The sequence below is a fragment of the Aotus nancymaae genome, unplaced genomic scaffold, assembly GCF_030222135.1.
Source record: "Aotus nancymaae isolate 86718 unplaced genomic scaffold, 86718_ANA_hifiasm-v0.15.2.pri h1tg000021l, whole genome shotgun sequence".
NCBI classification, from domain to species: domain Eukaryota; kingdom Metazoa; phylum Chordata; class Mammalia; order Primates; family Aotidae; genus Aotus; species Aotus nancymaae.
Genome location: NW_026988433.1, coordinates 21,671,823 through 21,696,122, shown reverse-complemented (window position 1 = coordinate 21,696,122; position 24,300 = coordinate 21,671,823). Strand labels below are relative to the sequence as shown.

Here is a 24,300-nt window from a genome sequence, read left to right as displayed (position 1 = left end):
CCAGACTGGAGCACAATGGCATGATCTCGGCTCACAGCAACCTCTGCCTCCTGGGTCCAAGCGATTCTCCTGCCTCAGCCTCTTGCTGGGATTACAGGAATGCACCACCACACCTGGCTAATTTTGTATTTTTAGTCGAGACAGGGTTTCTCAATGTTGGTCAGGCTGGTCTCGAACTCCCGACCTCAGGTGATCCACCACCTCAGCCTCCCAAAGTGCTAGGATTACAGGCGTGAGCCACAGTGCCAAGTTTTTCTTTATAAAAATATTCCAGGTAATAATTGAAGAAGGGATGAAAGAAAAAGAATGTCACCATTTTGCAACCTCTGAGGAAATAATGGATCTTGGACTAGACAATTATCATCAATGGCTGCTTAAAAAAAAAAAAAGCAAGATGCTAAAGGGAAATATTATTTCTTGGACAGATAAAACATCTAAGAACTCACTGGGTGTTCCTATCAGGAAAAAAACTAATTACATTATATGACTCCTCATGAAAGTACATACATCTCTGAAACATTGAAACAAAATACAATCCAATCTTATCAAGCCTCCATTATCTACTATCAGTTTCCAAAGATGGCAGAGGACAGAAGTGTACTTTAAATATCAACACAGGGATATAGTCAGCAAAATTCAGGTGGTGGGAAAAAATAAAAGACAAACTGGATTGTACAAAGATACGAAGAGGACAAAAACTAAAGGAAAAACTAATTAAATCTATGAGAGCTGGGTGCAGTGGCTCATGCCTGTAATCCTGGTACTTTGGGATGCCAAGATAGGGCAGACTGCTTGAGCTCAGGAATTCGAAACCCTGTCTCTACAGAAAATGCAAAAATTAGCCAGGTATGGTGGCATGCACCTTTAGTCCCAGCTACTTAGGAGGTTGAGGTGAGAGGATTACCTGAGCCCAAGAGGTCGAGACTGCACCAAGCTGAGATCATGCCACTGCACTCCAGCTTGGGTCACAGTTAAGACTCTGTCTCAAAAAACAAACAAAACCAAACCTATGACTTCGCTGGGTGCAGTGGCTCATGCCTGTACTCTTACTTTAGGAGGCTGAGATGGAAAGATAACTTAAGCCCTGGAGTTTAGGACCAGGCTGGGCAAAAGGGCAAGACTCTCAAAAAAAAAAAGGAAGAAGAAGAAGAAGAAAGAAAAAAGGGAAAGGAGGAGGGGGAGGGAAGAGCAGAGCAGCACAAAGAAGAAAGAGCAGGCAAGGTGGCATGTGCCTGTAGTCATAGCTACTCAAGATGCTGAGGCAGCAGTGAGCTATGATTGCACTCCTGCACTCCAAGCCTGGGCAACAAAGCGAGACCCCATCTCAAAAACAAAAAACAAAACCAAAAACGACTTAAAGATACACATTAAAATGTTGGTGGATAAACTAATGCAATAGCATTTGCTTCAAAATAATCCAGTGGACATAGAGCTTAAGAGACAATGGGTAGAAATGAAACATGAGTGGCCTAGGTTATTAATGTCTCAATATTTGCATAATAAAAAGTTACCACAAAGCTGGGAGTGGTTGCTCACACCTGTAATCCCAGCATTTTGGGAGGCCAAGGCAGGCAGATCATTTGAGGTCAGGAGTCCAAGACCAGCCTGGCCAACATGGTGAAATCTTGTATCTATTAAAAATATGAAAGTTAGCCAGGCATGGTGGCATGCATCTGTAAGTCCCAGCTACTTGAAAGGGAGACGCAGGAGAATTGCTTGAACCCCGGAGGGGGAGGTTGTAGTGAGTCAAGACTGTGCCACTGCACTCCAGCCTGGCTGACAGAGCAAGACTCCATCTCAAAACAGAACAAAATAAAACAGCTACCACAATATGAAACAATTTTAAAAAATTACTTCAACATATAAGCAAATCCAATTTGGAAGCCTGATTTGGACCCTAATTGAAACAAAATATTATATATATTTTTATTTTTTATTTATTTAATTTATTTTTTTGAGAGAGAGTCTTGCGCCCAGGCTGAGTGCAGAGGCATGATCTCAGCTCAACTACAACTTCTACCTCCCAGGTTCAAGCAATTCTTCTGCCTTAATCTCCCAAGTAGCTGGGATTACAGGTGCCCACCACCAGGGCCAGTCAAGATGTATTTTAAAGATCAGTGGGTTTTAAAAAGTCAACTGATTTTTTTAGTAGTAAGTTAATTATAGAGTTCATATGGAAACATAAACAGGAAATTCAAGGTTATCTGAAAAAAAAAATCAACAGTGGCAGTGAGTGTATGAGAAGGTAGTCTGATTAGTAGATTTGAGGAGCAGAGTGAAAAATCTACAAAGATTCAACCACAAATGGACACTTGGCATATGATTAAATGGCATTTCACATTAGTTTGTTTTCTGACCATAATGGAATTACATTAAAAATAAAAAATAGCCGGGCGCAGTGGCTCACGCCTGTAATCCCAGCACTTTGGGAGGCCTGAGGCAGGCGGATCACCTGAGGTCAGGAGTTTGAGACCAGCCTGACCAACATGGAGAAACCTCATCTCTATTAAAAAAAAAAATGTAAAAAAAATAAATAAAATAAAAAATAAATACATTTGTCAATAACTCAAGTATTTGGAAATCAACAAACTTCTAAATAACCCATTGATCAAAGAAGAAATCGTAAGATAGAAGATATTCTGAACTGAATAAAAATTAAAATATCTCCAGTCTGTGGAATACGGTTAAAACGATTAGAAATATGTAGCTTTAAATGCTTCTATTTGAAAAGAAAGTTTTAAAATCTATAACCTAAGCAGCCACTGTAAGAAATTAGAAAAAGAAGGATAAATTAAATCCCAAGAAAGGAAATAATAAAGAGCAAAATTCACTGAAAGGGAAAAAGGAAAGTAATATAGAAAACTCAATGAAACCAGAATCTGGCCTTTCAAAAAGAACAATAATTAAGTTTCTAACAAGGTGGAAAATAGGGAAGAAGACACAAATTAACAATACTAGAAATGAATACAGAACATCATAGACCCTACATACAATAAAATGATAAGAGAGTATTAAGAACTCTATGCCATTAAGGTAAGTAAGATAAAATGGCCAGCATTAACTTGATACCAAAACCATATGGAAAACATTACAAAGCAAAGAAAATTACAGACCGGTGTCTATCCACAATGAATATAGACAGAAGTCTCCTCAATATCAAATCAAACTCAGAAATACATTAAAAGGATACTATCCCATAATTAAGTAGGATCCCAGGAATACAGAGCTGATTTAACATTCAAAAATCAATCAATGCAATCCTTCAAAATAACAGAACACGCATACATACACACACACATTCAAAAATCAATCAATGCAATCCTTCAAAATAACAACACACACACATACTCACACATATTTTAAATACAGGGTCTTCTTCTGTCACCCAGGCTGAAATACAGTGGTGCAATCATAGCTCATTGCAGCTTTAAACTACTGGGCTCAAGCGATCCTTCTTCCTCAGCCTCTCAAGTAGCTAGGACTACAGGTGTGTGCCACCACACCCAGCAAAATTGTAAATTATTTTGTAGATATGGGGTTTTCCTATATCATCAAGGTTGGTCTTGAACTCCTGGCCTCAAGTGATCCTCCTGCCTTGACCTCCCAAAGCTCTGAGGTTACAGGTGTGAGTCACTGTATCTGGTCAATACGATATACTTAATAGACCATGAAAAAGTATTTGAACATAATCCAACAACCATTGATGATTAAAAAGAAAACAAACCCACCTCTCTGCAAATTAGGAACTGAAGTAACACCTAACTCGGCTTAATAGTGAAAGACAATGTCTCACCTATTAGAATGGGGGCATGGCAAAATCTCATTACTTTTATTCAGTAATGCACCAGTACAATAAGGCAAAAACAAAAAGACCAACATGGTGATTAGATAATGACTGTATATGTCTGGAAATTCTTAAAGGGCTGCCAGAAACAGTAAGTTTACCAATGGGTCAAGACACAAGGTCAATATTCAAAAATCAAGTGCATCTCTATCTACTAACAAACAAATGTTGAAAATTTAACAAAGTAGGCACAGATACAAAGAAAACCAGAAAACACTGGTGAAACTGAAGACTTAAACGGAGCAGGCTGGGCACAGTGGCTCACACCTGTAATTCCAGCACTTTGGGAGGCCCAGGTGGGCAGATCACCTGAGGTCAGGAGTTTGAGACCAGCCCAACCAACATGGAAAAATCCTGTCTCTACTAAAAATATGAAAAATTAGCCAGGCGTGGTGGTACATGCCTATAATCCCAGCTACTCAGCAGAATGAGGTAGCAGAATCACTTGAACCGGAGAGATGGAGGTTGCGGTGAGCCATTGCACTCCAGCCTGAACAACAAGAGTGAAACTCCATCTCCAAAAATAAAAATAAAAATAAAAATAAATGGAGCAGTATATGATGACAACAATGAAGATTCCATATTGTTAAGATATTTCCCCCAGAACTGATATAAAGATTCAGTGCACAATCCCAAGCTGATTCTAAAATTTATTTGCAAAGTCAAAGAACGCAGAGTAAGAACAATTCTGAAGAGAATAAAACTGAGAGATTTATATGAACTGACTTTAAGATTGATTACAAAGTAACAGCAATAAAGAGAGAATTGGCATAGGATATACACAAAGAACAATACAACAAAACAGTTTACAAATAGATGACACATATACATATATACGGTCAACTGAATTAAATAAAGCTATTATGGCTGGGTGCAGTGGCTCACACCTGTAATCCCAGCACTCTGGGAGGCTGAGATGGGCAGATCACCTCAGGTCAGAAGTAGGAAACCAGCCTGGCCAACACGATGAAACTCCATCTCTACTTAAAAAAAAAAAAGGTGAGCTGAGATTACAACACTGCACTCCAGCATGGGTGACAAAATTGAGACTCTTGTCTCAAAAAGAAAAAAGACAAAGCCACCAAGATCATTTGTATAGGGAAAACAGAGGCTGGTGCCAGAGAAACCGAGTAAACATTTATAAGGGAAAAAGAAAAAAATTATAAGGGAAGCCCAACCTTTACATCATATCCTATTCAAAAAAACCACAGACTGGGAGAAAATATTCACAATACCTTTATCTGAGAAAGGACTTGTAACCAGAATATATAAATAACTTAAAATAATTTACTACAACTTTACTACTTTTCACAGTAAGAAAAGAAACATGATTTTTTTTGGTAGGGGGGACGACAGGGTTTGGCTCTTTTGCCCAGGCTGGAGTGCAGTGGTGAAATCTCCGCTCACTGCAGCCTCAATCTCCCCTCCACTGCCCCTCAAGCACCACCAACCTCGCTCTAGCGATTCTCCCACGTCAGCCCCCCAAGTAGCTGGGACCACAGGAATGTACTACCCTGCCTGGCAAATCTTCCTATTTTTTGCAGACACAGGGCTTTGTCATGTCCCCCAGGCTAGCCTCAAACTCCTGGCCCAAATGATCCATCCACATTGGCCTCCCAAAGTGCTAGAATTACAGGCATGAGCCACTGCAACCAGCCAGAAACATGTATTTAAAATGAAAAAAGGGCTAGGCGTGGTGGCTCATGCCAGTAATCCCAGCACTTTCAGAGGTTTAGGCGGATGGATCACCTGAGGTCAGGAGTTCGAGACCAGCCTGACCAACATGGTGAAACCCTGTCTCTCCTAAAAATACAAAATTAGCCAGGTGTGGTGGTGCATGCCTGTAATCCTAGCTACTTGGGAGGCTGAGGCAGGATAATTGCTTGAAACTGGGAGGCAGAGGTTGCGGTGAGCCAAGATTGCACCACTGCACTACAGCTGGGGCAACAGAATGAGATTCTGTCTCAAAATAATAATAATTTTTTTAAAAAAAAAAAGAAAGAAAACAGATTTGAACAATTTACTAAAAGAAGGTTGACAGCCAAAAACAAACACACACAACAAGGTGCTCCTGATCAGTCATCATTAGGGAAATGCAAATTTAAGATCACAATGAATACCATAAGATACCCATTAGACCTGCTGAAATTAAAAAGATAAGACATTACCCAGTGTTGGCAAGAATGTAGAATACTTGGAACTTGAATATGTAGCTGATCAGTTGGGATGTAAAATGAACACAATCACTGTGGAAAAGTTTGCCAGCTTCTTATTAATTGAAATATATATCTACAAGGCTGGGTGTGGTGGCTGACACCTGTAATCCCAACACTTTGGGAGGCTGAGGCAGGTGGATCACTTGCAGTCAGGAGTTCAAGACCTGCCTGGCCAACATGGTGAAACCTCGTCTCTACTAAAAATACAAAAAAATTAGCCAGACGTGGTGGTGCGCAGCTGTACTCCCAGCTACTTGGGAGGCTGAGGCGGAAGAACTGCTTGAACCCAAGATGGGGAGGTTGCCATGAGCTGAAATCACGCCACTGCACTCCAGCTTGGGCAAAAGAGTGAGACTTCCTCTCCAAAAACAATAATAAATTAAAAATAAATTAAAAAAAAAAGAAATATGCACTTACCATACCTCAGCAATTCCAATTCTAGGTATTTAACTAAAAGAAATAAAAACACAAACACTTGTACACAAATGCTCACAGCAGCTTCATTCATAATAGCCAAAAGCTGGCATTAACTCAAATGCCCATTGACTAGTAATGGGTAAATTAACTGTGGTATAATCATAAAATGAAATGCTACCCAGCAATAAAAAGGAATATGCTGGCTGGGCACGGTGCATCCCCTCTGTAATCCCAGCACTTTGGGAAGTCAAGGCAGGTAGATCATTTGAGATCAGGAGTTTGAGACCAGCCCGGCTAACATACCCTACCTCTGCTTTAAAAAAAAAAAAAAAAAATTAGCTGGGCGTGGTGGTGTGTGCCTGTAATCCCAGCTACTTGGGAGGCTGAGGCAGGAGAATTGCAGACCAATTCTGGGAGACAGAATGAGACTCCATCTCAAAAACAAAAAGAAATAAGCTGATATTAACATGAAACTCAAATTACTACACTGTTTAGGACACACACACTAAATTATGTATCAAACTTGTCTAACTTGCAGCCTGGGACCGCTATGAATGTGGACCAACACAAATTCACAAACTTTCTTAAAACATTATGAGGTTTTTTTTTTTTTGCTAATTAGCTATCATTAGTGTTAGTATATTTCATGTGTGGCACAAGACAATTCTTCCAATGTGGCTCACGGAAGCCAAGAGATTAACACCCCTGTTATATACTGTATGATTCCATTTATTTAAAAAAAGAAAAAAATATAAGGGCTGGCCGAGGTGGCTCACATGTATAATCCAAGCACTCTGTGAGGCTGAGGCAGGAGGATCACTTGAGTTCAGGAGTTCGAGACTAGCCTGGGCAATATAATGAGAAGACGTCTCCAAAAAAGTTTTTAAGTCAATAAAAAAATACCTAAATCAAAACTAAAAAGAAATCTAGAGAGGATAAATCTAATCTATAGTAAAACAGAGCACATCATTGGTTACCTGGAGCTACTGGTAATAAAGTACAGTTTGACAGAGAAGAGGAACAGGCACAATGTTTTCCATCTTCACTGGTAAAGTAAGTACTTACATGAACAAATATATTTGTCAAAACTCATTAAAATGCAAACACAAAAAGGTACACATTTTAATGTATGTAAGGTACAGACTAATAAAACTGGTTAAAACATTTTGGATAGTCATTTAGAACAAGATAAATTGGATTCACATTTTATAAATTCTAAAATTAGCCAGGCGTAACTGCGCACACCTGTAATTCCAGCTACTCAGGAGACTGAGGCAGGAGAATCGCTTGAACCGGGGAGGTGGAGGTTGCAGTGAGCCAAGATTGCACCACCGCACTCCAGCCTGGGCAACAGAGCAAGACTCTGTCTCAAAAAAAAAAAACAAAGAAAACAAACCTAAATTTTCTAAACACATCAGAGATTAAAATTTAAAAAAAAATGTTATATACATGCTAGAAAAAAAAAAAGTAAATGAATCTTATTATATGAAAAAAGAAAAAACTATAAATCATAGCCTGGACATGGTGGCATCGCTGAATGTCCACAGCAGTATTACTCATTGCCAGAAAAAGGAATATCAGTTCATCAACTTATAGATAAAAGTAGTATATTCAGGCCAGGGGCAGTGACTCACACCTGTAATCCCATCACTTTGGGAGGCCGAGGCAGGTGGATCACTTGAAGCCAGGAGTTCAAGACCAGCCTGGACAATATGGTAAAGCCCCTTCTTTACTATTAATAAAAATACCAAAATTATCTGGGCATAGTGGTACATGCCTGTAATCCCAGTTAACTGGGAGGCTAAAGCAAAAAAATCACTTGAACCTAGGAGGTGGATGTTGCAATGAGCCAAGATCCCACTACTGCACTCCAGATTGGGGTGACAGAGCAAGACTCTGCCTCAAAAAAAAAAGGGGGGGAGGGGTTAAAAAAATGTTTTTTGTTTTGTTTGTTTTTACAGTGTTAGGCCGGGTATGGTGATTCACATTTGTAATTCCAGCACTTTGAGAAGTCAAGGCAGGCGGACTGACTGAGGTCAGGGGTTCAAGACCAGCCTGACCAACAAGGTGAAACTCTGTCTCTACTAAAAATACAAAACTTAGCCTGGGGCAGGCACGGTGGCTCACACCTGTAATCCCAGCACTTTGGGAGGCCAAGCCGGGTGGATCTCTAGAGGTCAGGAGTTCGAGACCAGCCTGGCCAACATGGTGAAACCCTGTCTCTACAAAAATACAAAAATTAGCTGGTGGTGGCAGACACCTGTAATCCCAGCTACTCAGGAGCCTAAGGCAGGAGAATCGCTTGAACCCAGGAAGCGGAGGTTGCAGTGAGCCGAGATCACATCATTGCACTTTAGCCTGGGTGACAAGAGGGAAACTCTATCTCAAAAAATAATATTAACAATAACAAAATTTTAGCCTGGCATAGTGGTAGACCCCTGTAATCCTAGCTACCTGGGAGACTGAGACACAAGAATCGCTTGAACCTGGGTGGTGGACATACAAGGTGAAAGAGTATGAGAACATACTAGGTGAATAAAGCCAGTCACAAAAGTATTGAGAACATACTAGGCGAACAACAGTATTGAGAATATACTAGGTGAAAGAAGCCAGTCACAAAAGGCTACACATAACATGATATCATTATGATGAATTAACAGGCAAATCTGTAGAGAAAAAAATAAGACTAGTATGTCTAGGCTGTATGAAGGAGGAGGAAAGAGAGGAAGGAAGGGGAGTTAACTGATAAAGGGTAGTTTCTTTTTTTTTTTTTTTGAGACGGAGTTTCACTCTTGTTACCCAGGCTGGAGTGCAATGGTGTGATCTCGGCTCACTGCAACCTCTGCCTCCTGGATTCAGGCAATTCTCCTGCCTCAGCCTCCTGAGTAGCTGGGATTACAGGCACGCGCCACCATGCCCAGCTAATTTTTTGTATTTTTCGTAGAGACGGGGTTTCACCATGTTGACCAGGATGGTCTCGATCTCTTGACCTCGTGATCCACCCGCCTCAGCCTCCCAAAGTGCTGGGATTACAGGCGTGAGCCACCGCGGCCGGCCTAAAGGGTAGTTTCTTTTGGGGGTGATTCAAAGGTTCTAAAGTTGATTGTGGTGATGACTACACAACTCTATACTAAAAACCATGAAACAGTATTCTTTAAATGGGTAAATTTCATGGTATGTGAATAATGTCTAAATAAAGCTATTTTTAAAAAATAAATGTATATGTGCAAAAGTAAACACTGTAAGGATAAATTTAAAATTTTTAATGATCCCCTACTGATGACGGAGGGGATGAGTGAAGATACAAGTGGACAAGACTGGGATATAAGCAAGATTTCTCTGAATGCATCTTTCTTTTTTGAGATAGGGTCTTGCTCTGCTGCCCAGGCTGGAGTGCAGTGGCACAATCACAGTTCACTGCAGTCTCAACCTCAACCTGCAGCTCAAGTGATCCTCCGCCTCAGCCGCCTAAGGAACTGGGACTACAGTTACATGCCACCATGCTCAGTCAATTTTTTAATTTTTTTGTAGAGAGAGGGTTTTGCTGTTGTCCAGGTTAATCTCGAACTCCTGGGCTCAAAAATCCTCCCACTTCATCAGCCTCCCAAAATGTTAGGATTATAGGCATGTACCATTGATTTTAGCCTTCACAAATGGCATCTTTTTATGTCATTTTCACTTTAAAAGCATACAAATAATTTGCAGACAAAAAGAAATCGCTTATCTAAATATGAAAAACAAACTCAACTGGATTAACCTGCCGATTTTATCACACTGTTGACATAACACTTAGCAACTTTAGAAGATAGTACTGTGGAATTAACAAGGATGACACACTCTAAAAACTGGCATTTAAAGAATTACTGAAACAGATACTGAGAAAAAGTAATACTCCAAAGGTATCTCAAAACTTATTCTGTAGTCTAACAACTGGATAACAATTTCAAAGATACTATATATACTCTGCATGAAAATGTAAATAAGCAGACCTCTAAGACATTCCTTAATGATCTAACTCCTGTTGAGTCCCCTCCCATGCTGTATACTAGGGTGGTTCAGTATGACCAATAGTTTAGAACATGATGATACGCCACTTCCAAGAGTAGGTTGTAAAACATGCAGCTTCTGTTTGGGACAGTTTCTCTGAACTACGTATTTTGGGAGAAGCCACCTGCCATGTCATGATGAGGGCTGTGGAGAAACCCATGTGGCAAGGAAACTAATGAAATAAGGAAGCTTCCCACCAATAGCTTCAAAGTTGAACGCACATCTTACAGCCCCAGTTGAGCCTTCAGATAACTGCAATCCTAGCCAACATTGTGTCTACAACTTCATACAAGACTATGGGGAAGAAACCACTCAGCTAAAATTTCTGACCCTCAGAAACTGTGTGAAACAAGAAATGTGTGTTTCACTAGCTACGCTTTGTGATAAATTGTTATGTGACATTATAGTAGTTACTATTTTTAGTAACCAAAGTTTCAGTGTAAAAGAATAAGAGATAAGCATAAAATGATAGTAAAAAGTAAAATCTTACAATGTTAAATTGAATTGAAAATATTAAATTTCTGATTTTTAAAAGTGATAATTATTTATTTATTTTTGAGATGGAGTCTCACTCTATTGACCAGAACTGGAATGCAGTGGCGCAACCTTGGCTCACTGCAACCTCCGCCTCCTGGGTTCAAGTGATTCTCCTGCCTCAGCCTCCCAAGTGGCTGGGACCACAGGCATGCACCACCACACCCAGCTAATTTTGGTATTTTTAGTAGAGACAGGGTTTCATCATGTTGGCCAGGATGGCCAGTCTCAAACTCCTGACCTCAAGTGATCCACCCACCTCAGCCTCCCAAAGTGCTGAAATTATAGGTGCTAGTCACTGCACCTGGCCTAAAGTGGTATTTCCTAGTTTAGTCTAGAAAAGGCCTATAAGCAATACTGTAACAGTAATTAGTGCCAATGATCAGGTAATGATTTCTAAATACTATTTCCCAGCAAAACGCAATCAGGGTTCCTTGGAGGAATAGCTAATCAAGGCAAAAAAGTTTTGCAGGAGCCAGCCTGCAGGGGTTCCCACTCATCAAAGATGGTACAATCAGAGTAACAAAAAGAATATGTGATACAATTAATATGTAAAAATCCATGCATTCCTAATACTTTTTAAAGCAATAAGAATAAATGAATAAATAAGAATGTTGGGAGAGGATACAGCCTTTCTTTTTTATTTTTTGAGATGGAGTTTTGCTTTCTTTGCCCAGGCTGGAGTGCAATGGCATGATCTCAGCTCATGGCAACTTCTGCCTCCCGGGTCCAAGCGATTCTCCTATCTCAGCCTCCAGAGTAGCTGGGATTACAGGAATGCATCACCATGCCCAGCTAACTTTGTATTTTTAGTAGAGACGGGGTTTCTCCATGTTGGTCAGGCTGGTCTCAAACTCCCAACCTCAGGTGATCTGCCTGCCTCGGCCTCCCAAAGTGTTGGCATTACAGGCATGAGCCACCACGCCCAGCCGATACATCCTTTTTAAAAAAAAAAAAAAAGCAAAACTTTTTTGGTACTAAAGTTTGGGAAGTAACAAGGGCACCAACTCCTCACTTTGAAAATTGAAAAGAATTAAGAATTTATCCTTTCTTGTACAAACTATTTTAGGATAACCAAATAATCCTACTTGAAAATAATAGTCTTTTACAGAATGATTTCATCTAATGAACAGAGAAGAAATGCTAGGAATTCAGAAATCACCCTTTACAAACCCTAAATTGCAGTGATTTTCAGTGTATAGCCCTAGACTAGCAGCATTACTTGGGAGCTGGTTTCATAAACTGCAATAGAAATGCAAATTCTCAGGCTATGCCCCAAACCTACTGAATCAGAAAATCTGGAGATGGGATAAAGCAATCTGTGTGTTTAGCAAGCTCTCCCCAAGGGTTTCTATTGCACGCCAAAATTTGAGAACCATAGCCCTAAAGTAAAAAATGATGTTAAGCATTAAATCAATAATGAATTACATAAATGATTAATAGAAAACTTTACAATGGGGAGGTGGCAGGAGAGGGGAGCAGGGTATTACCACTTGAACGCTTAATCAATCATATAATTAAAAGTAGGAAAAGACATTGTGTGCCTGCTGACATATGATACAAAAGCACACTGTACCATTTAGTATTTGTCCCCTCAACCCCTGCGACCCAAACTGAACCCAGATGTAATCAATGACATCCCAAGAAGAAAACAGAAAAACAGAATGCAGGACATACCACAGAACAACTGGCTTCTGACACAAAGTAATAATGGGGAAAAAGGCAGGGGAACTACAAAGAGATACAATATACAATAAATATAATAATGTATAGATCTATATTCAAAACAAACCATCTGCAAGAATATATTCTTGACTCAATTAGGGTGATTTAACTATGTGTGGTTACTACTGAATTACTATTTATTTTATAAAATGTGATAACGGCACTATGGCTACCTAAGAAAAATTTGTATTTTAAAAAAGATACATATCAAGGATATAGGAATTAAAAGACATGATGTCTGAGGTTTGTTTTAAATACTTCGACAAAGGAAAAATAGTACATATGAAGTCTGTATAGCAAAATCTTCATAATCATAGAACCTGAATGATGTGATAAAGCAAATACCCTACTCACTTCCTAAATTCTTAGCACGGCACATGTTCACAGCCTATATTCTTGACTGTGCATCTGTTCTGTCCACCAGAAATGCCTCAGTACCTGGGCAAGGAGGCTCACACCTATAATCCCAGCACTTTGGGAGCCAAGGCATGTAGATCATGAGGTCAGGAGTTCAAGACCAGCCTGGTAAAGATGGTGAAACTCCATCTCTGCTAAAAATACAAAAGTAGCCGGGCATGGTGGCAGGCGCCTATAATCCTAGCTACCTGGGAGGCTGAGGCAGAGAACTGCTTGAACCTGGGAGTCAGAGGTTGCAGCGAGCCGAGATGGCGCCACTGCACTCCAGCCTGGGCAACAAGAGAGAAACTCCATCTCAAAAAAAAGAAAAGAAAACATCAAGAAATGCCTCAGTAGAACTTGCTAACTGGTTAAGATATCCTGAGTATATCATTTCTATTAAAATGACAGTACCTCCTAAAATTAGAATGTAACTTTCCCATCAGAGAGCCAAACTGTCATGCTTACTCTTACTACAGTAATCTTTTATATTTTAACAACAAAAAGTTCCCACTGTACTGTTTTAAGTAATCATTGAAAACAGCAACACCTGCTAGTGATACATGAAAACCTTAATGTTACATTAAAATGGCACTTTATCCTGAAACAAAATATAGAAGCATTTGTGTAATAGAAAAAATAAATAAATAAATAAATAAAATAAAATGGCACTTTAAAAAACCCATTTGCTTCCTGGAATTTTTACAGTCCCTCAAAATAACATTAAACTATATAATTTGATTACATTCTTTCAGGCAGAGTTCTTTCAACAGGTTCAAGTGTTCTAAGGCTAAAAAACGAATACCATACTGAGAAAACTAAAATTAAGAGTTTTAGTTAACATTCATGAAATCACGATTACATCAAACATTGAGAAAATCTGCTGACTGCAGGTATTTTGGGAAGCTGAGGCAGGCAGAATCGTTTGAACCCAGGAGTTTGAGACCAACCTGGGCAACACGGCAAAACCAATCTCTGCAAAAAATACAAAAATTAGCTAGGTGTAATAGCGTGCACTTGGATTCCCAGCTATTCAGGGGACTGAGAGGGGAGGACCACTTGAGCCCAGGAGGTTGAGGCTGCATTAAGCTATGATAGCAGCACTACACCACAGCCTCAGCAACAAAGCCTATCTCACAAAAACAAAAACAAAAACAAACATACACATACACACACACACACACACACACACACACACACATTGAGGATATCTTATTAATTCAGGAAAAATAAAAACTTTATGTCAGAAAGGTAATTGCACTGAGAAATGTCTTTTCTGTATAAATTATTCTACTTTCTATGGTTTCTCAACTGATAGCAATTAATCACTCTAAATTAGCTGGTGGGCAAAAAAGGAATCCTTTAGCATTTTTCAACATTAAAGAACTCTTTTTTTTCTTGGACGGAGTCTCGCTCTGTCACCCAGGCACACACCATCACACCTGGCTGATTTTTTTATTTTCAGTAGAGACAGGGTTTCACCATGTTGGCCAGGATGGTCTCGAACTCCTGACCTCAAGTAATCCACCTACCTCAACTTCCCAAAGTGATGGGCTTACAGGTGTGAGCTATCATCCTGGCCAAAAGATTTTTTTTTTTTTTTTTTTTTTGAAAAATGTGGGATTTTTTTCTACAAAGGCTCTTTAACAACACAAGCATAGAATACTAGTTTATGCAATTAGATTATACAATAACTCCCTCATTTTAATACAGAAACATCTATCTTTTTTTTTCTTTTCAAGGCAGGGTTTAGCTCTGTCACCCAGTCTGGAGCCCAGTGGTGCAGTCACAGTTCCCTGCAGCCTGGACCTTCTGGATTCAATTGATCCTCCCACCTTAGTCTCCCAAGTAGCTAGGACTACAGGAGCACACCACGACAGCTGGCTAAGTTTTCTACTTTTTTTTGTAGAGATGGGTTTTTGCCATGTTGCTCAGGCTGGTCTCCAACTCCTGGCTCAAGTGATCCACCCACCTTGGCCTCTCAAAGTGCTAGAATTACAGGCGTGAGCCACCAAGCCTGGCCAAAACATCCTTCTAACAGGATTTTAACATTTGCCCCTCTGCTTCAAAAGAAATTCTAGCTTTGGGGAAATAACTGTAGGTACATATAAAGCAAAGTAACCAATCTAGTAAATTAATCTAGCAAACCCTCTTTTTCAAATTTAAGTTCAGATTTAAATCAGATTTCAGATTAAAAACTTTAGAATTACTTTTTTTTTTTGAGATAGAATCTCACTATATTGCCCAGGCTGCTCAAAAGAAATCACAAGCTCAAGAAATCCTCCAGCTGGGATTTCAGGCATGGAGCCACTGCATCCAGTCAATTAGTCTGGGTTTTTTTGTTTGTTTGTTTTTGAGATAGAGTCTCATTCTGTTGTCCAGGCTAGAGTGCAGTGGCATAATCTCCTGCTCGTTGCAACCTCCACCTCCCGGGTTCAAGCAATTCTCCTGCCTCAGGCCCGTCTAAGTAGCTGGGACTATATTGCCCAGGCTGCTCGAAAGAAATCACGAGCTCAAGAAATCCTCCAGCTGGGATTTCAGGCATGGAGCCACCGTGTCCAGTCAATTAGTCTGGTTTTTTTTGTTTTTTTTTTTTGAGATAGAGTCTCATTCTGTTGTCCAGGTTAGAGTGCAGTGGCATAATCTCCTGCTCGCTGCAACCTCCACCTCCCAGGTTCCAGCAATTCTCCTGCCTCAGCCCTGCCTAGTAGCTGGGATTACAGGCATGTGCCACCACACCTGGCTAATTTTTCTATTTTTAGTAAAGACGGGGTTTTGCCATGTTGGCCAAGCTGGTCTCAACCTCCTCACCTCAGGTGATCCATCCATCTCGGCCTCCCAAAGTGCTGAGATTACAGGCATGTGCCACTGCACCCAGCCGGTATTTATTTTTGAGACAGGGTCTCACTCTGTCACTCAGGCTGTAGGGCAATGGCGAATCACAGCTCACTGCAGCCTCTACTTCCTAGCCTCAAGCTATCCTCTTGCCCCAGTCCTCCAAATTGCTAGGGCTACAAGCATACGTCACCATGCCCAGCTAATTTTTTTGAATTTTAGTAGAGATAAGATCTCTGTTGTCCAAGCTGATCTTGAACTCCTGAGCTCAAGCAATCCTCCTGCCTTGGTTTCCTAAAGTGCTGGGATTACAGGTGTGAGCCATTGCACCCGGTCTCCAATTACTCTTTTTGAAGAGGATACTAAACAATCATAACTGATGGGCATTTCTCCTCCCGTTTCTGTTCATAAAATCCATGTGAATATCTATGTAATGCTGGTCATCAAAAGTCAATGTTTAGCCTCATCAAGAAGTCAAAGCTAATTACAACTATTTATTCACTATAAACTGAGTTATTCAATTCATGCAGCATGCAGACTAATAAGCAAACACAGGCAGGATTATTCTCACCTTTACCTGCTCTATATGTCTTGGCTTGATTCACTGGCATGGGCGTCATGGGTATTGGGTATAAAGGCTTGAGAGAATGAAAAAATATATATTAATATTAGGCTCCTATGATAATAAGAAGGTATTTTATCACTCTTAGTTTTATATTGCTAGAGAGCTAGGCATGAGGTTTCCTGACTCTCTATTAGTCATTAAAAAATAAGATCATACCCACAGCTAAAAGGAACAAACCCCAAACTACAGTAAATCGAAACCATCTTTTTCACCAGAAAACATTCTCAGATTTAGGTCCTTATACCTAACAACACACTGAACCTCTGCATGCCTCTCTGTTTAAAATGCATACGCATACCAACACAACATCAAGTCACTGAAAACCTAAAGAGTGCTTGGTGTCAGATACAAACAATTAGGGAAGCTAAGTGAACAGCAAATTCTATGACTTACTTGCACGCCTGGGCTCACTGGGACTGGATACATCATATTTGGTGCAAAACAAACAGGCTGAGTATAAACTGGAGTTGGCTGTTGATGACCCACCATAGATGGGCTAGGTTGTGCTTGAGGCCGAGGTGAAGTTGGGGTAGTAGAAGGCTTTGGCTACAAAAACAACAATAAATTCAATTATTTCAAGGTAACAAATGAACTATTATTGCAATTTAAAGACTGATTTTCCCAATCTTTCTAGTTTTACTTGCTTTAACTAATCCATTTTATTGAAAACAAAAACAACACAGCAAACAAATTTTCATATTTCAATAAAAGAAAAATGTTACAGTAGAAACTTTAAAAACTCTGCCAATTGAAAAATAATATAAAAACAGTGGTAGTAATTTTTAAGAAACTGAAGTATTTTTAAAAATTAAAAATAAATATTTCTTCTTATGATCTCAGCAGAATAACAGCACATTCATCTCTTGTTATCTGTGGGGTACTGGTTACAGTACCCTGCTAAGATATCAAAGTCTTGGAATGCTCAAGTGCCTTATATAAAATGGTGTAATATTTGCATACAACCTATGCATAACCTCCTGTATACTTTACATCATCTCTTGATTACTTATAATACCTAAAACAAGGTAAATACTTTACTATATTGTTTTGGAAATAACGACAAGAAAAAGTCTGCACGTGTTCAATACAGATTAGCCTAACTATATTTTTGATCCACGGTTGGTTGAATCCAAGGATGCAAAACCCTCATATGCAGACGCCCCATCTATAAACCTGACAGCCTAGTTAGCCAACCATTGCTAAATTCCTGGTCAGAAAAAATTCAAAGATTTGCCCAAGATCACATCTAATTGATGGCAAAACAAAGACCCCTTTTTATGTCTAAAAACTATTAATTAATGGCCATGTAAGAAAAATAAAGAAGGTTGTTTTAGCATACTAAAACTAAATTTAGATGACAGGTATGGAAGAAGGACTAGTACTAATAATTTTTATTTTTTTGAGTCTCGATAACCTTAAAGAAAGTAATAAACCTACCTGAGAGAAGGAACGTGGGTTGAACTCCTTTGCATTGGGATTCAATGTTGATTTCCGAACTTGCCTTAAAAAAAATATAAAGGCCAGTGAAATCTACAGGGACTTTACATTGCTCTAAAATCTTCCATATCTGACAATTTTTTAAAAACTGCTGAACATAGATTTAAACTGTTCTCACTAGATCAATAGCCCTCTTTACTGACACACACATACTTATATTGTCCATGCCTTAATCTCTTAAAGAATATAGCCATAAAAGAACAATTTATTTAAAATCTGAGTATACAACTGCTCTTCTCAAAGGCAATAAAAAAATACTTTTTTCTTTCTCTTCACAGTCTCACTCTGTCGTGCAGGCTGAGGTGCAGCGGTGCAATCTTGGCTCACTGCAACCTCCACCTCCGGTTCAAGCAATTCTCCTGCCTTAGCCTCTTGAATAGCTGGGATTACAGGCAAGCGCCACTATGGCCAGCTACTTTTGTATTTTTAGTAGAGATGGGGTTTCACTATGTTGGCGATGATGGTCTTGATCTCTTGACTTTGTGATCCTTCCACCTTAGCCTCCCAAAGTGCTGGGATTACAGGTGTGAGACACTGCTCCCAGCCTATATACATATATATATTTCTATTTTTAGTAGAGATGGGGTTTCACCATTTTGCCCAGGCTGGTCTTAAACTCCTGACCTCAAGTGAACTGCCAGACTCAGCCTCACAAAGTGCTGGGATTACAGGCATGAGCCACCGTGCCCGGCCAATCGACAAACACTTTAACTGAAAAGACAGTAAATACTTATAAAATATCCTTAAAAGCAATTCTTAACATATCAATAGCCTTTTTTTTTTTTTTTTTTTTTTGAGACAAGAGTCTCACTCAGTCACCCAGGCTGGAGTGCAGTGGTGTAATCTTGGGTCACTGAGATCTCTGTCTCCTGGGATCAAGCAATTCTCCTGCCTCAGCCTCCCGAGTAGCTAGGACTACAGGCACCCACCAGCTTGCCTGGCTAATTTTTGTAATTTTAGTACAGACAGGGTTTCACCATGTTGGCCAGGCTGGTCTTCAACTCCTGACCTCAGATAATCTGTCTGCTTCTGCTTCCCACAGTTCTGGGATTATAGGTATGAGCCACCGTGCCCGGTTAACATACCAATATCCTAGTATGCAGCATTTTTTATGTGAGAAGATAATTTCTACATGACATACCTGGAGAAAATCATGGCTCTAAAAAAATTTGCCTCAAATCAAGAATAAGCAGTCCCCAATTTATCAATGAGCTGCATTCCAAAACTTCAGCTTTAACAGGGTTGTTTGGTACCCAGAACACCTAAGTCATTAGTAGTTAAGTTCTGAGGTTAGCCCTTAAAAATCCATTTAACTAATAATATACTGAATATACAGAATTAAGTCTATCTTAACAAATCTAAACATTAACTAAAACACTATTTCTGACAAAAAATATTTTGAATTCCAAGTAGGAGCACTGCATGCTTCTCTCCTTGACAGTGGCAGTTTTTCATACCAGCAGCACTGTGGGGGTGACTAATGAGTGGAATCCATTAAAGAGAGGTCCCCTAAATTGCTAATTTTTCAACTCCAGTTCATTTACAGAAAAATATTTCTTAATTTATGCCTTGTTTTTCTGTCCTGGAGTGCAAAAAAGGGGGAGAACAGAAGAGTAGTATAGGGTGTAATAACCTAATTTACTTAAGATATTACTTATTTGGACTAGCTATTTGTAAATTAAGGGCAATGTATAAAGCAGTCTAAAAGTCCAGATCGATTCTTCAGCTGGAAAGACCTAAACACGTTTAAAAAAAAGTTAATTAACAGGATGGTCTAAGTTCCAGGTTTACTCACTCAGCTGCGTCTTTCTTCTCTTCCTTATCATCTTTCTCTTGTTTACATGCTGGACTGGAAGTCTGAACCCCTTGGGAAGTGACCTCAGGTCCCCTCTTGTGCTCCGTGTTACTAAGTATTGAAGGGGAAATGCTGGGGCTATTCGGCTTGCTGCTGCCACTGGTACAGTTGCTGCTGCTATTTTCACTGAAAGAATCCTTAGCATTTGGTTCAATTTTGTCTTTGATCAAATCTCTTGGTTTTTCTCCCTCTCTATTTTTGTTTAGTAGTTGATCCATAGATTCAGAAGTAGAACTTGGCTGTAACTAAATAAAGGAAATAATTTTAAATATCTTAAGTAACTTTAGTAATTCATTTTTGCCATGAGCATAAGCAAAGTAATATTAACTATACACGTGAAATGTTCTGAATAACATTTTCATACTTTAAGATTAATGCTTTTACTATAAAGCAACAATAACAGAATACCTATATAGCACAACCACAGTCACCAAAGCACTCAAACGTCCTAGCCTCTTAAGTTCAGTATTTACTGAGTGCCTACCACATGTCAGAAATTGTGCCTGCTGGGTGAGAAAAATATGACATAGTTTCTATCCTCCTATACTTGTCAAGTGAGTAAGATCAGACACTTTACAACAAAATGAGTAAATGCTAAGAGATTCTATAGAAAAAGCAATCTATAAAAAAGAAAGTTTTCTTAATGGAAACATCCGCTAGTCTAAGGTATGAAAGAAGTTTAGGAGAGGTGTTTGGGATAGAGAATAAGTTAAAAAAAAAAAAAAAAGAGTATGTTTAAAAATCCAAAGAAAAGAGAGAAGACGGCTCTAATCACATAAAAGACAAGCACCAATGGGCTGGGCGTAGTGGCTCATGACTATAATCTCAGTACTTTGGGAAACTGAGGCAGGCAGATTGTTTGAGCTCAGGAGTTCAAGACCAGCCTGGGCAACACAGTGTACCCTGTCTCATTAAAGTAATAATAACAATAATAAAAGAAAAATAAAGTCTTAAAGAAAAGCATCAATGGCTGGACCAAGGGTGGAACATACATGTACAAATAAGTCAGAAAATGACAGACTCGCCAAAAGAAATGTGACAATAAAGGAACTTAAAAGCTATGTTCAGGTCTGGGTGCAGTAGGTAAAACCTATAATCCTAGCACTTTCTGCTGAGGTGGGCAGATCACTTGAGGTCAGGAGTTTGAGACCAGGCTGGCCAACATGGCGAAACCCAGTCTCTACTAAAAATTTTTTTAAAATTAGCCAGGCATGGTGGTGCACACGTGTAATCATAGCTACTCAGGAGGCTAACATATGAGAATCACTTGAACCCAGGAGGCGGAGGTTACAGTGAACCAAGATCACACCACTACACTCCAGCCTGAGCGACAGAGCAAGACTCCATCTACAAATAAAAAAATTTTTTTAAAAAGCTGTGTTTAAGACTTTGGCTTTTAATTCTCATGACAAATGGGAACTCAGTGAGAAATTTTAAGTAGAGTAGAGTACTGAGCAGATTTATAGTTCAGAAAGATGAACACAGCAGCTTTGTGTGAAATGAACTGGAGAGGGGCAAGTGAGGATATGGAGGGACCATCGTGGAGACTGGACTAAGCCCTGGGCCTAGTGGGCTTAAAAGATCAGAAGTAGATGAATTCCGAGTGAGACCTGACTGGACATATTGGTCAGTTACACATTCTAAATCCGTAAGTTAAAAAAGGAGACTGCAGGGGAGAGGAGATGGAGCATGGTGGCCGAACAGAACCCTCTGGTGATCATCCCACCTAAGAAACACCAAATTTAACAACTATCTACACAAGAAAGCACCTTCATAAGAACCAAAAATTAGGTGAGTGATCACTGTACCTGGTTTTGACATCATATCAAGGAAAAAGGCACTGAAGATAAGGAAGGTAGCTGTGAATTGCCCCCTACACTCCCCTGCCATTCCCCCACAGTGCAACGTGGGGCAAAGAAAGAATTCTACTTGGGGGAGAGACAGCAAAATGACTGTGGGATTTTGCATTGAAACTCAGTGCTGCCTTGTCACAGTGGAAAGCAGCACAAGACAGAATTCAGCTGGCACCCACAAAGGGAGTATTTAGACTAGCCCTAGTCAGAGGGGAACTGTCCATCTCAGTGATTAGAATCTGAATTTTGGCAAGCCCCGCCATCATGGGTAAAGTGCTCTGGGGTCCTAAATAAACTTGAAAGGCAGTCTAGGCAACAAGGACTGCAATTCCTGGACAAGTCATGGTGCTGTGCTGGGCTCAGAGCCAGTAGACTTGGGGTACATGTGACCTACTGAGAAAACAGCTAGGGTGGCCAAAGGAATGCTTGTGCCAGCCTTCACTGAACTTCAGGTAGAGCAGCTCACAGCTCTGGGAGGAGAGGAATAAGTAGGGAGGGCTTTGTCTTGCAATTTGGATACTAGTTTAGTCACAGTAAATAAGGCACCAAGCACAGTCCAGAAGCCTTGACTAGACTAGGCCATAGCTCCCAGATGACATTTCTAGACAAATCCCGGGCCAGAAGGGAACCCATTGCCTTGAAGGGCCAATTCCTGGTAGAATTCACCACCAGCTGACTAAAGAGCCCTTGTGCCTTGAATAAAAAGCAAGGAGTCATGTCATATTATGCCAGCTTCAGGTGTGTCCCAGCACATTCCCAGCTGTGGTAGCCATGGGGAGACACTCCTTGAAGAGACAGAAAAGTAAAAACGGCTTTATCTTGCAAGTAGGTGCCAGCTAATCCCTGGTAAAATAAAGCAACAGATTCCTAAAGCTCCCGGTCCCAGGTCCTGGCTCCTGGATGGCATTTCTAGGTGTACCCTGGACCAGAAGGGAACCTGCTGCACTGAAAGTAAAGATCCAGCCCTGGCAGAATTCTTCACCTGCTGACTAAAGTGCCCTTGAGTCTTGAATTAACATCAATGGTAGCCAGAAAATAGCTGCCACAGGCCTTGGGGGAGACCCAGTACAGTTCCAGTGAAGGTGGCCATAACAGTGCTTCTGTCACCCTTCCCCCAACTCCAGGCAGCTCAGCACAAAGAGAGACTCCATTTATTTGGAGAAAAGTGAAGAGAGAGGACAAGAAACTGCCTGGTAATACAGGGAATTCTCCGGGATCTTCCCCAAGCCTACCAAGGTGATACCTCTACAGGGGCACAGCATTACTAGACATGGGGTGCCCTCTAATGTATGTATGGCTGCAGTGAACAAAGACTTAGATGACAATACCTAATTCCCTTTGAATACTTGAAAAACCTTCTCAAGAAGAATGGGGGCTGGGCGTGGTGGCTCACGCCTGTAATCCCAGCACTTTGGGTGGTCGAGGTGGGTGGATCACAAGGTCAGGCATTAGAGATCAACCTGACCAACATGGTGAAAGCCTATCTCTACCAAAAATCCAAAAATTAGCTGGGTGTGGGGGCACACGCCTATAATCCCAGCTACTCAGGAGGCTGAGGCAGGAGAATCGCTTGAACCCAGGAAGCAGAGGTTGCAGTGAGCCAAGATGGCGCCACTGAACTCTAGCATGGGCAACAAGAGCGAGACTTCGCCTGGGGAAAAAAAAAAAAAAAAAAGACCCAATGATCCATTGTCAACAAGAAACACACTTTACCTACAAAGTCACACATAGACTGAAATTAAAGAGTTAGAAAAAGATATTCCATGCAGATGAAAACCAGAGAAGAGCAGGAGTAGCTATGCTTAGATAAAATAAATTTTAAGACAAAGTCTATAAAAAGAGACAAATAAGATTATTGTATAATGATAAACGGATCAATTCAGCAAGAGGTAATAACAAGTATAAATATATATGTACCTAATACTGGAGCGCCCAGATATATAAAGCAAATATTATTAGAGCAAAAGAGAGAAACAGATCTCAGTAACAGTCAGAAACTTAAACACCCCACTCTCAGCACTGGACAGATCATTCAGAGAGAAAATCAACAAAGAAACATTAGACCCAATTTGCTCTACAGACCAAATAGATTGAATAGATATTTACAGAACACTGTCTCCAACAGCCTTAGAATACACATTCTTCTCCTCAACACATGGACCATTCTCAAAGACCGTCCATATGTTAAGCCACAAAACAAGTCTTTCAAAATTTGACCTGACAGGTCAGGCATGGTGGCTTACGCCTGTAATCCCAGCACTTTGGGAGGCCGAGGCAGGCGGATCACCTGAGGTTGGGAGTTCAAGACCAGCCTGATCAACATGAAGAAACCCCCGTCTCTACTAAAACTACAAAATTAGCTGGGCGTGGTGGCGGGTGCCTGTAATCCCAGCTACTCAGGAGGCTGAGGCAGGAGAACCGCTTTAACTCGGATATGGAGGTTGCGGTGAGCTGAG

General features: G+C 40.2%; 1 protein-coding gene across 11 annotated transcripts in view; it reads right to left on the bottom strand.

Annotated features, from left to right (window-relative positions):
• The window catches only part of ATXN2 (ataxin 2), a 148,388-nt gene that overhangs the window by 21,847 nt on the left and 102,241 nt on the right, over window positions 1–24,300 (bottom strand). For 5 of the 11 annotated variants that reach the window (XR_010343824.1, XM_064379833.1, XM_064379829.1 and 2 more), the window contains 5 exons: window positions 19,932–20,236; window positions 18,077–18,140; window positions 17,033–17,185; window positions 16,586–16,652; window positions 6,478–6,510 (listed from right to left, as the gene is read on the bottom strand). Coding sequence is in view for 10 of the 11 variants with exons in the window: in XM_064379833.1 (XP_064235903.1) it covers window positions 6,478–6,510; window positions 16,586–16,652; window positions 17,033–17,185; window positions 18,077–18,140; window positions 19,932–20,236 (622 nt within the window). In the remaining variant the exon portion in view is untranslated. The remainder of the gene's footprint in view (window positions 1–6,477; window positions 6,511–16,585; window positions 16,653–17,032; window positions 17,186–18,076; window positions 18,141–19,931; window positions 20,237–24,300) is intronic. The other 6 variants (XM_021675518.2, XM_064379837.1, XM_064379835.1 and 3 more) reach the window with 3 other exon arrangements.